The sequence below is a fragment of the Lactuca saligna genome, chromosome 3, assembly GCF_052625555.1.
Source record: "Lactuca saligna cultivar CGN05327 chromosome 3, ASM5262555v1, whole genome shotgun sequence".
NCBI classification, from domain to species: domain Eukaryota; kingdom Viridiplantae; phylum Streptophyta; class Magnoliopsida; order Asterales; family Asteraceae; genus Lactuca; species Lactuca saligna.
The window spans coordinates 229,440,847-229,453,055 of NC_136419.1; the positions used below are offsets into that span (position 1 = coordinate 229,440,847).

Sequence of the window (12,209 nt, forward strand, 5' to 3'; positions counted from 1 at the left end):
TGGAGACGAATATTTGAATGTATAAACACCAACTTATCAGCCCTTTTGGAGTTCAATCGGTTTCTCTTGACATTATGTATGTAAGAGTACGTACTCCAGTTTCTCTCGGTTGATGAACTACTAATAGGTTGTGATAAAACTTTCTTTGCTATAACAGCAAGTTCGGGTGTTTTTGACCCGTAACTTGACCACCAATTGTAACGCTCCGTTTATTTAAATAAATTAATAAATATAAGTCTCGGACTAAGTTGTGAAGAATTTTAGAAGTCGGAGATTAAAATTGTCAGTTCCAGATTAGTCTTATAAGTATTTATGGAGGTAAGGACCACGTGGTAAATTATCGAGACTTAAGATGGATAGACTATGAGAAACAAGGGTTAGATGGTAATTTTGGACTTCATTGTAAAGAGTTTTGAAAGGTAGGGTTTAAAAGGTAAACAAATTAGGGTGGAGGGGTTGAAGTTGAATAATCTAATCATATGTTTGAAATAAGATACGGGATATACCCGTATCCCTTCCCCACGCCATTTCCTTCAACCCTAAAACTAGGAAACCCTTTCTTTGCTTCAGCCGCCACTCCCATTTCTCTACCTCCAGTCGCAGCCACCTCCCGTTCCCATCCTCCCTTCGCCACAACAATCCAATCGTTGCTAGGTGCCGCCTCATCGCTGTTGCTGGAAGCGATTGGGAAGCCGGAAAGTTGCTGAGAGAGAGACCGAGATCGTCGCAGTCGCCGCCCTTGGCCGCCAGATCCTTCTATCGCTACTCCTTCATCACCGAGGAACCACAACATTGCTGCTGTTGGGTTTTAGTCAGAGGCTAGGCGCATTTGTTGTCATCGTTCGTTGCTGTCGTTCGCAAATCAGTACACCCCGCCGATGCCTGCATAAGCCACCTGCCACCGTGAAATGGTGGTTGGGTTGGTGGTCTCGTGAAGCTGTGTGTGTGTTGCGATGTTGTGCACGAGTATTGGGATGGTTTAGAGCTACATAAACGTTTTCTGGCCGGAGATCCGAAGAAAACCCCACCGCCACCACCGTGAGGTGGTGGCTGCCACTCGCTACCGCCACCTGCGGCCTCAAGGTGGTTGCCACCTCCCGCCGCCACCGGCCGCCATGTCGGGTGGCGGTGTGCCTTGTCTCGATTGTGTTGATTCGTTTGGGGTGCTTGAAACCCTAGTGGGCCTTGTAAGCCCTAATGGGACCAATTAAGCTTAATGGACCCTAATTGACCCAAATAAAACCCTAATGGGCTTAATGATATTCTAGTGGGCTTAATAGGCCCAATAAAGCCCTAACGGACCTAAAAGCCCAACAAATTGATAAATGGGCTAATATTTGGATTGGAACACCATAATGCCAATAGAACCCTAATTTGTGGAAATTGCTTGGGACGCACACGAGAATTAATTATTAAATCTTAACCAATAATTAATAATCATTGGCAAACTAGCGTAGGGAATAATGGACTTAACGGATTAAGTCCTTAATGGGTTAAGAAAGAAACACTGAACCTTAATCATCATTTCATGTGAAAACTCTAAGTTGGGATTATGCGCTTGGACTTATCGAGACCCACATTTGGGCCATTGGAATGGAATTGTGTGATTAAGCCCAATCACACCATATGACTTATTTAAAAGAATGAGGGACTTAATGGATTAAGTCCTTAGAGGAATAATTCCTTAATGGGTTAAGTAGGAAACTTAACCCTAATCGACATTTTATGTGAAACCCTAACTTCACTTGGGTTTATTGTTGGGCCTTTCTGTTGGGCCTTAATAATTGGATTATTAATGGGCCTAGGGTAAGTCCCACGTAAGGGGTTGGGCCCAATTTGGAAAATTGGGCCATAGATGGACCATAGTTGGGCCTTAATGATTGTATGATGTTGGGCCTTAGAATAAGACCATGTATAGGCCTGGCCCCAATTTGGAAAATTGGGCCATATGTTGGGCTTTAATCCCTAGTTGACTTTGGGCCTATGGATTGGGCCTTGGGCTTGGGTAAGCCAAGCTAGGGGTAATGTAGTAATTATCCAAGCATGTATTTTTAGTTGTGTGTTAGAACCCAATTACTAATTGGGTGTTATTTGGTGTTGACAGTTCGGGAATCTGTCAGCCAGCAGCTGGGGTGGAGTCTGCGGGACTTCAGCAGTGTGGGATTGTGTCAACGGGACTTCAGCAGTGTGAGGTGACTTTCCTTCCAGTAGGGACGGGTCTAAGGCCACAATGCCGGCCCGTCCAGTTAGCAGTAGTTTCCGGACTTCGGTCTGATGTAGTAGCTAGTATGTTTGATGCCTTCGTGGCTCAAACAGGATTTATGCGCTATGTTTTATGTGTTATGTGTTATGTGTTCCGGGCTACGGCCCGATGTAGTATGCAGTATATGTGTTCATGCTAGTTGATATGCTATGCTATCTTCGGTCAGTTAGTTCCGGACTTCGGTCCGATGCAGGGGACAAGGTCCCAGTTAGTTCCGGACCTCGGTCCGATGCAGTTAGTTCCGGACCTCGGTCCGATGCAGTTAGTTCCGGACCTCGGTCCGATGCAGTTAGTTCCGGACCTCGGTCCGATGCAGTTAGTTCCGGACTTTGGTCCGATGCAGGGGACAAGGTCCCAATCAGTTCCGGACTTCGGTCCGATGCAGTTTCCGGGCTTCGTCCCGATGCAGTGGGCAAGGCCCAATATGTGTTTATATGTTATTGTATGGTATGTGGTAGTTTGGGGGAGCTCACTAAGCTTCGTGCTTACAGTTTCAGTTTTGGTTTCAGGTACTCAGTTTTCAAAAGAGGAGCTCGGGAAGATTGCAGTGCACACACCATTTGTTCAGCCTGGGATGTTTTTACTCTGATATATTTGACAGTTGTTATAATATTTTGAGATACATTGCTTATGATTTCTATATGAGGTTTATTGACTATGGTTTTATCATTAAATTAAACGAAATTTTCAGACTGTGTTTTTGGGATGTTACAAGTTGGTATCAGAGCCTTGGTTTGAGGGATTCGGGCACACTTTCGGGTGTGTCTGAACTCAAACTAAGGAAGTGGTATAAAGTTTTCTAGAAAAAAATCATGGTTACAAAACAATTTTGAGAAAAGAAAACAATTTTAGAAAAAGTATAAAGAAAAGAGTTTTAGAAAAAGCGAATAGAGTTTTGAAAAGAGAAAAGAGTGTGGTGCATGCAATTAGCCGAGCTCAAGTAAGTACTCCCAAATTACCCATACAAGTTTATGTTATGAATATCAGTTCCAGTTTCAGTAGAACACCATGCTAGAATAGGGCTAAGGATCTAGGAAGGATGCCTTATGTGCCTATTATATGTGTATCAGCTTTATGAGAATTGCATGCTAGTTAGGGCTAAGGATCTAGGAAGGATGCCTTATGTGCCTATTATATGTGTATCAGCTTTATGAGAATTGCATGCTAGTTAGGGCTAAGGATCTAGGGAGGATGCCTTATGTGTCTGTTATATGTGTACCAGCTTATTGAGAGATGCATGCTAGTACAAAGTAGCCAGTACGATAGCCAGAGTAGTATATGCTTTAGTATGTGTACTCAACGCCCGAATGCTGCTTGCTTTGTGCTCCTGGGAGTTCTAGTTGTCTTTCACTAACTAGTAAACGAATATGATAAGTTACATATTGCAAGGACTAAATAATTTCAGAAGGTTAGGTCTAACCCTATTTCGTAGCTCTTGTCTGAGTCCAACCGTTGTAGGGTAGGATCTCTCATTCGAAGAATTATCTAGTCTGAGTAATATGTAATAGTATTCGCGAGCTAGTTAGGGGAAGAAAGCAGGAACTTCTTATGCAGCTGATGGTGGGCGGTGAGTTAGTGGAGTCAGAGATTTCCCTAGGGCAAGCCTAGGATGAGATTAGCATGAGATTAGTAGTAGTAGTAGTAGAAGGGACTTGGTGGAGTCAAGGCAGTTCTTGAGGAAAGTACGGATAGATGTGGAAGGTAGTAGGGGCCCATACTACTGAAAGCAGAGGATCGGTACTCAAATCAAGGAAGGCTAAGATGAAACCAGAGAACTTGTAGTGTGTGAGATCCCTCGAGTTTGGATAAGTATCGTGATGTTAGGGATGGTATATTGCCAAGTATAGTGATGCTATGTGGTAGACCAGATGGTAGTTCTGGTATCGATGAGGGATCAGGCTCGGACTCTGGAGTCGGGCAGATTGATGATCAGATAAGAGAGTTCATATTTTGTGCAGTATCACTGACCAGACTCCTGTGATCCTCAGTGTGATCAAGGAGGGCATTATGGAGATTTGTGATGAGAGGCCGAGTGCATTCTGCACTGAGATAGCAGTCATGATAGAGACCCGTACGTTGATGTTTCGGGAATTCACGGTTTGTGAGGCTTCACATTGTCAGGGGGTTAGGGACCCCATTGTTAGTGGCAGATGGTTGGCAGATGTTGCCAACACATTTCGTACCAGATGTTGTCTCGAAAGGAGACAAGGTCTGACTTACTTCCTATCTCCTGAGGGATAGAGCACGAGATTGTTAGGAAGAGGTTGGTAGTGAGTTGAGTGATGACGTGGTTGATGTTATGTCATGAGATGACTTCCAGACCAGATTATGGGCAGAGTGTGCCCAGGCGATTGAGGCGCAGCAGTTGGCGCAAGAGTTGTTAGATCTCCACTAGACGACTAAGATTGTGGTAGAGGTCACTACCAAGTCTCAGGAAAGAGTTTATATGGTACCACAGTATGCAGCAGATGAGGAAACGAAGAAGGTAAGTTATCAGAACATATTGTAGAATGATAGCAGGGAGATTGTGAGTATCTCGGGGTGCAAGACCCTGAATGATATGATTTCTAGAGCTCGAGAGCGGGATATTGACTTAGAGCACATTGTTAAGAGGGAACCAGATCAGTTGCTTATAGTAAAGGGTATCGGGAGGAGACCGTAGATTTTAGATCAGCTTCTGAGAGGCCAGCGGGGTCATAATCGGTGCAGCACTTGTGGGAAACTGCACAAGGGAGCCTTTTTGTTCCAAGGGTTGAGTAAGTGTAACCCTATGTTATCCTCGGTTCGTGTCTAAATTACATTTTCAAGAGATGTCATATGCCAATTGCATGCCGAGAAGCATTAGTGAATAGTGATAGAGCAATCCCCCAGATTATGGGATTGGGAAAGTACAACGTCATCTTGGTTTATTCCAAGACTGAGGAGCAGCACGAGAAGCACCTGCGGGAGGTGCTAGAGACTTTGAGGAGGAAGAGAATTTTTGCAAGGTTCTTTAATCGTGAGTTCTGGTTGCACGGGGTGCAATTTCTTGGGGTACCTCGTCAATCGGAAGGATATTCTAGTCAATCCGGCCAAGATAGAGGTCGTGATAAAGTGGGAGATTCCGATGGTCTCCAATTGAGGAGTTTCCTGGGTTTAGCGGGTTATTACCGGAGATTTATTCGAATTTTTAGAGTTGTGTGATCTTTTGGATTAGCTGGTGTTGAAACACTAGCAATGGTAAGTGTGGTTTCTAGCAGATCGGTCATGGGTAGTGAGAAGGATTGGGAATTCTTCCAGTTTTGTGTGCTGTAGGGCATTAGCTGAATCAAAGTGGGGGAGAATCACCCAAGGATTCAGAAGCGAGGCAGTTTTGAGACTAGGATAAGTTTCGCATCCTTATTGGGAAGGAAGATAGCCCAAGTGGTTGTATGGTTTGAGGATAGTGTGAGATGGAAGTTCGGAAAAGCGTGTGTTCGATCCAGTATCAGAGTGTTGTAAGCCTGCGGGTGTAGCCGTAGCATTCACTAGCAGTCAGATAGTGCTAGAGTGATGAGAGTCTGTGGGTGTAGCCGCAACCTTGACTAGGTTGGTAGATAGCGTGAGTGCGTTGTTAGGACGCAGAAAGGTCAGTAGTACTCACCATTTCAGGTATAGCAGTAAGGATATGGAAATCCATGGATTGGATTTCGGAATTTCCCAGACGGATTAGACCTGGTTAAGCCAGTGATAAGACTGTAGAAGCGCCACTACAGAGAAGAGAGCAGAGAAGCAGTGGACTGCTTGAGGTCATTTATGACATAAGGCTACCAATGATCATGTAGCAATCGCGTTTAGCTTTGGGTTTTGGTGACGTCAGGATTCGACGCATGGAACCGATCAGTTAGATCAAAAGGCCGCTAGGGCCACAGTAACAAGATAGCTAATAGTTGTTGGTTTCAAAGAAGGATTTCGTTCAAAAGTTGTGTGAGGCGACTAAGTAGGGAGTCCTAGGGGCTCCGCAATGGGGCTGGAACCCGATATTTTAGATGATTGGCGGAGAATTGAGACCAGGTAGGTCTCGGTAGATGTCAGGAAGCAGCCATGTGACAGCATATAGTTTCAGACAGTTCGGTGTTTCAGGTAGTTCAGTGTTTAGACAGCTCAGTGTTTCAGGCAGTTACAGCTCTTGAGCAATGTTAGTAATTGTGCCCTGATCCGCAAGTACAGACAGGATAGCTGGTTTATTAGGAAGTGACGAGTCACTCATAGCGGAAATAGCTAAGCATTGGCCAAGTATAAGTGATCTACAGGGATAATTAGGTTTGGGAAAACGTCTTGTATTGGTCATTTTCGAACTAGCAGAAGTTGAGTAGTCAGTTGGGAGATAAGCAGGCTGGTTTCATTGATAATAATTTGGTATGAGTGGTCTGTCAGGAAATCAGACCATCTCAAGGCAACAGATATCAGACGAAATAGATGTGATCTTGTCGCGAGGGTTGGTTACAGTTACCCTAGAAAGGCTAGGGTGTGCCCAGGATGGTGACCTGGTTACAAGAGTGGTTTGAAGTGAAAGGAATGGTAAGGAATGATTTCGAGGACAAAATCTAAGTTAAGTGGGGGAGAGTTATTACGCTCCGTTTATTTAAATAAATTAATAAATATAAGTCTCGGACTAAGTTGTGAAGAATTTTAGAAGTTGGAGATTAAAATTGTCAGTTCCAGATTAGTCTTATAAGTATTTATGGAGGTAAGGACCACGTGGTAAATTATCGAGACTTAAGATGGATAGACTATGAGAAACAAGGGTTAGATGGTAATTTTGGACTTCATTGTAAAGAGTTTTGAAAGGTAGGGTTTAAAAGGTAAACAAATTAGGGTGGAGGGGTTGAAGTTGAATAATCTAATCATATGTTTGAAATAAGATACGGGATATACCCGTATCCCTTCCCCACGCCATTTCCTTCAACCCTAAAACTAGGAGACCCTTTCTTTGCTTCAGCCGCCACTCCTATTTCTCTACCTCCAGTCGCAGCCACCTCCCGTTCCCATCCTCCCTTCGCCACAACAATCCAATCGTTGCTAGGTGCCGCCTCATCGCTGTTGCTGGAAGCGATTGGGAAGCCGGAAAGTTGCTGAGAGAGAGACCGAGATCGTCGCAGTCGCCGCCCTTGGCCGCCAGATCCTTCTATCGCTACTCCTTCATCACCGAGGAACCACGACATTGCTGCTGTTGGGTTTTAGTCAGAGGCTAGGCGCATTTGTTGTCATCGTTCGTTGCTGTCGTTCGCAAATCACTACACCCCGCCAATGCCTGCATAAGCCACCTGCTACCGTGAAATGGTGGCTGGGTTGGTGGTCTCGTGAAGCTGTGTGTGTGTTGCGATGTTGTGCACGAGTATTGGGATGGTTTAGAGCTACATAAACGTTTTCTGGCCGGAGATCCGAAGAAAACCCCACCGCCACCACCGTGAGGTAGTGGCTGCCACTCGCTACCGCCACCTGCCGCCTCAAGGTGGTTGCCGCCTCCCGCCGCCACCGGCCGCCGTGTCGGGTGGCGGTGTGCCTTGTCTCGATTGTGTTGATTCGTTTGGGGTGCTTGAAACCCTAGTGGGCCTTGTAAGCCCTAATGGGCCCAATTAAGCTTAATGGACCCTAATTGACCCAAATAAAACCCTAATGGGCTTAATGATATTCTATTGGGGTTAATAGGCCCAATAAAGCCCTAACGGACCTAAAAGCCCAACAAATTGATAAATGGGCTAATATTTGGATTGGAACACCATAATGCCAATAGAACCCTAATTTGTGGAAATTGCTTGGGACGCACACGAGAATTAATTATTAAATCTTAACCAATAATTAATAATCATTGGCAAACTAGCGTAGGGAATAATGGACTTAACGGATTAAGTCCTTAATGGGTTAAGAAAGAAACACTGAACCTTAATCATCATTTCATGTGAAAACTCTAAGTTGGGATTATGCGCTTGGACTTATCGAGACCCACATTTGGGCCATTGGAATGGAATTGTGTGATTAAGCCCAATCACACCATATGACTTATTTAAAAGAATGAGGGACTTAATGGATTAAGTCCTTAGAGGAATAATTCCTTAATGGGTTAAGTAGGAAACTTAACCCTAATCGGCATTTTATGTGAAACCCTAACTTCACTTGGGTTTATTGTTGGGCCTTTCTGTTGGGCCTTAATAATTGGATTATTAATGGGCCTAGGGTAAGTCCCACGTAAGGGGTTGGGCCCAATTTGGAAAATTGGGCCATAGATGGACCATAGTTGGGCCTTAATGATTGTATGATGTTGGGCCTTAGAATAAGACCATGTATAGGCCTGGCCCCAATTTGGAAAATTGGGCCATATGTTGGGCTTTAATCCCTAGTTGACTTTGGGCCTATGGATTGGGCCTTGGGCTTGGGTAAGCCAAGCTAGGGGTAATGTAGTAATTATCCAAGCATGTATTTTTAGTTGTGTGTTAGAACCCAATTACTAATTGGGTGTTATTTGGTGTTGACAGTTCGGGAATCTGTCAGCCAGCAGCTGGGGTGGAGTCTGCGGGACTTCAGCAGTGTGGGATTGTGTCAACGGGACTTCAGCAGTGTGAGGTGAGTTTCCTTCCAGTAGGGACGGGTCTAAGGCCACAATGCCGGCCCGTCCAGTTAGCAGTAGTTTCCGGACTTCGGTCCGATGTAGTAGCTAGTATGTTTGATGCCTTCGTGGCTCAAACAGGATTTATGCGCTATGTTTTATGTGTTATGTGTTATGTGTTCCGGGCTACGGCCCGATGTAGTATGCAGTATATGTGTTCATGCTAGTTGATATGCTATGCTATCTTCGGTCAGTTAGTTCCGGACCTCGGTCCGATGCAGGGGACAAGGTCCCAGTTAGTTCCGGACCTCGGTCCGATGCAGTTAGTTCCGGACTTCGGTCCGATGCAGGGGACAAGGTCCCAGTCAGTTCCGGACTTCGGTCCGATGCAGTTTCCGAGCTTCGTCCCGATGCAGTGGGCAAGGCCCAATATGTGTTTATATGTTATTGTATGGTATGTGGTAGTTTGGGGGAGCTCACTTAGCTTCGTGCTTACAGTTTCAGTTTTGGTTTCAAGTACTCAGTTTTCAAAAGAGGAGCTCGGGAAGATTGCAGTGCACACACCATTTGTTCAGCCTGGGATGTTTTTACTCTGATATATTTGACAGTTGTTATAATATTTTGAGATACATTGCTTATGATTTTTATATGAGGTTTATTGACTATGGTTTTATCATTAAATTAAACGAAATTTTCAGACTGTGTTTTTGGGATGTTACAAGTTAAAGTGGGTTAGATCTGATCCCACATCGGCTTGGAAGGAGAACGAAACATCTACTTATAAGGGGTGTGGATACCTTCCTTATCACAACGCGTTTTAAAGCCGTGAGGGCAGCAGATCCCATAAGAACTCTGCAGTTAAGCGTGCTCGGGCGGGAGTAGTACCAGGATGGGTGACCCCCTGGGAAGTCCTCGTGCCGAGTGGCCCAAAGCGGACAATATTGTGATACGTGCCAGAGGGGGGTGTTACAAATGGTATCAGAGCTAGGGCACGGGTCGATGTGTTCTACGGGGACGTCGAACCCTATAATTTGGGGTGAAAGTGGGTTAGATCTGATCCCACATCGGCTTGGAAGGAGAACGAAACATCTACTTATAAGGGGTGTGGATACCTTCCCTATCACAAAGCGTTTTAAAGCCGTGAGGGCAGCAGATCCCATAAGAACTCTGCAGTTAAGCGTGCTCGGGCGGGAGTAGTACCAGGATGGGTGACCCCCTGGGAAGTCCTCGTGTCGAGTGGCCCAAAGCGGACAATATTGTGATACGTGCCAGAGGGGGGTGTTACACCAATCAATAGCATCCATGGTCACCGCATCCATGTGAGCTGCCGCCAATGCATAAAGGCCTTTTTTCATGTGAAAAGTAGCGAATTGCTCACGTAGAAGACGCTCCTCTTCTCCACTTTCCGCGATCCTCTTAAAAGATTCCATTACACCAACCATAACCTCCTTATCAAGATTTGGAGCTTTCCTATGAACTCCACCTGGTGCCATCTCCTCAAGATAATTTTTATCATAAAATCGTGGAGATAATGCAAATCCTAAACAATGCAAAGGGATTGTCATCTTCTCCCACCTTGCTAGTATAATCTTCTCCACTCGAGGGTAATACTCAGCATAACGATGATTCATCATGACATCCTAAATCTCTCCTAGCATGTTATCCATTTTCTCATAAATTTCTCCCATCTTTGATCCCTCACCATCACAAAATTTAACCATCAAGTATATTGGTTTTGTAACAGCAAGGACACTTTCCACATCATCCCAAAAGTTTTCACTTTTAATTGTATCAGCAACTAATAATCCACTTTGCCTAGTGTTTGCATCAGTATTTTTCAGCCATTCTCTCCATGAATTAAGGACAATTGTAGTAGCAAGAGACTCTCTACAATCCCATAACCTTTTCAACAAAATATAATGAGATGCAAATCTTGTTTTGGCTACTTTTAACAATTCCAATTGTGAATTTTCTCTAAAAATAGCCAATGCATGGGTGTGATTAAGAAAATACTTAACAACTATTTTCCCTTTCCTATATGTGTCCATTAGCCAAAAACAATCAATTACAAGATCTTTAAAAATTAAATTCAAAGTATGGACACAACAAGGAGACCAGAAAATTTGTTTATGTACCTTCTCCACCTCCTTTCCAGCAGCCTTACGGTTTGCCGCATTGTCGGTAACAACTTGTAGAACATTCCTTGGTCCTACGGTTTCTATGGCTTCAAGCAAGAAGTTTGCAATTGATTCTCCTGTCTTCTCTACACCAGAAAAGTCCTCTACATACATAAACATGGCTCCACGGCTGTTGGTAGCAATAACATTGATTAATGGTCGATGTTTAACATTCGACCAACCATCCGACACAATAGAAACCCCCTATGTATACCATGTATCCTTCACTAAAGTCAGCCTCTTTTCCACATCTCTCACACACTCGTCAAGCAAAACGGTTCGCGCTTTATCATATGAAGGAGCCTTATAACCAGCAGGTGCCCTGTTTATGGCTGTTATCATCTCTTGAAATTGCGGATTACGTAGAAGTAGATCTCTGTTTTTTTTATTAATTACAGAGTTCTTCAAAGACTTAGAAATACCTTTTGATTCAGCAACATTTACTCTGTTTAACAAGCTTTGATATTTAACCCGATCCTTGAGTATAGCTAGACACCTTTTGATTTCTGGTGCTTTCCCGATTGCAGCACCAAAAAAGTGTACATGAATTCTAGTATAAGAGCTGGTAAACATTTGATGGCAGTGCTTACACACCCATTTCTTTGACCCCCCTGCGTTTTTACTCCCTGATACACCAACTATGTCCACTTCCTGCAACATGGGCTTATCAACCTTGGAAGCCTCAACATTTTGAGGAGCTTCAACACTTTATGCAATGCCTAGAACTCCATCTTCCCCATCTTCATTATCAGAATCAGTCAAGGTAACATAAACACTTTCTGGAATGGGATTATCTTTACCAAATACCATTTTTCCAACAAAGAAATTGGTTTCGGTGTTTGAAGGTGTAGAAGAATACCGTGAATATGAAATAGAGTAATAGAATTGCCTAATTGATTTTGATTCCCCATACCTCATGATCATCGTTCTTTTTTTGGGTTCCCCAATTCTGGAACCAACGTTTCAGCTGCCCGATGTTTTTTTTTTTTTTAATTTTCAATTTTTCCCGAACGTTCCTAAAATTGATGGGTCGGCGTTCCTGTAATTGGTGGTGCGACGGATTCAGTAGGTTGAAATCACGATCCTTAGTGTAATCCAATCGACAATTCAAGCGATTAGGGTCGGTCGAATTTGCGTTTGGGTCGCGATCTAGGAAACGATTGGATCGCAATTGGTCCCGTTTTTGGACCGTACGATCTGGAAC

General features: G+C 44.0%; 1 protein-coding gene across 1 annotated transcript; it reads right to left on the bottom strand.

Annotated features, from left to right (window-relative positions):
- Positions 1 to 10,468: 10,468 nt before the first annotated feature.
- LOC145036424 (uncharacterized) lies at positions 10,469 to 11,665 on the bottom strand. Its single transcript, XM_078984869.1, has 3 exons — positions 11,220 to 11,665; positions 10,944 to 11,135; positions 10,469 to 10,862 (listed from the first exon to the last, which is right to left on the bottom strand). Exons 1-3 carry the CDS (start codon positions 11,663 to 11,665, stop codon positions 10,469 to 10,471), a joined length of 1,032 nt encoding a protein of 343 aa, XP_078840995.1.
- Positions 11,666 to 12,209: the final 544 nt, after the last annotated feature.

What these genes read in the sequence shown, in the direction of transcription:
- LOC145036424 (XM_078984869.1), bottom strand. Translation starts at nt 11,665, where the DNA reads ATGTTGCAGGAAGTGGACATAGTTGGTGTATCAGGGAGTAAAAACGCA. An exon ending in ACTTTAGTGAAGGATACATG is followed by an intron (nt 11,136 to 11,219) that starts GTATACATAGGG and finishes TGCTACCAACAG; the next exon opens with CCGTGGAGCCATGTTTATGT. An exon ending in GTACATAAACAAATTTTCTG is followed by an intron (nt 10,863 to 10,943) that starts GTCTCCTTGTTG and finishes GGACACATATAG; the next exon opens with GAAAGGGAAAATAGTTGTTA.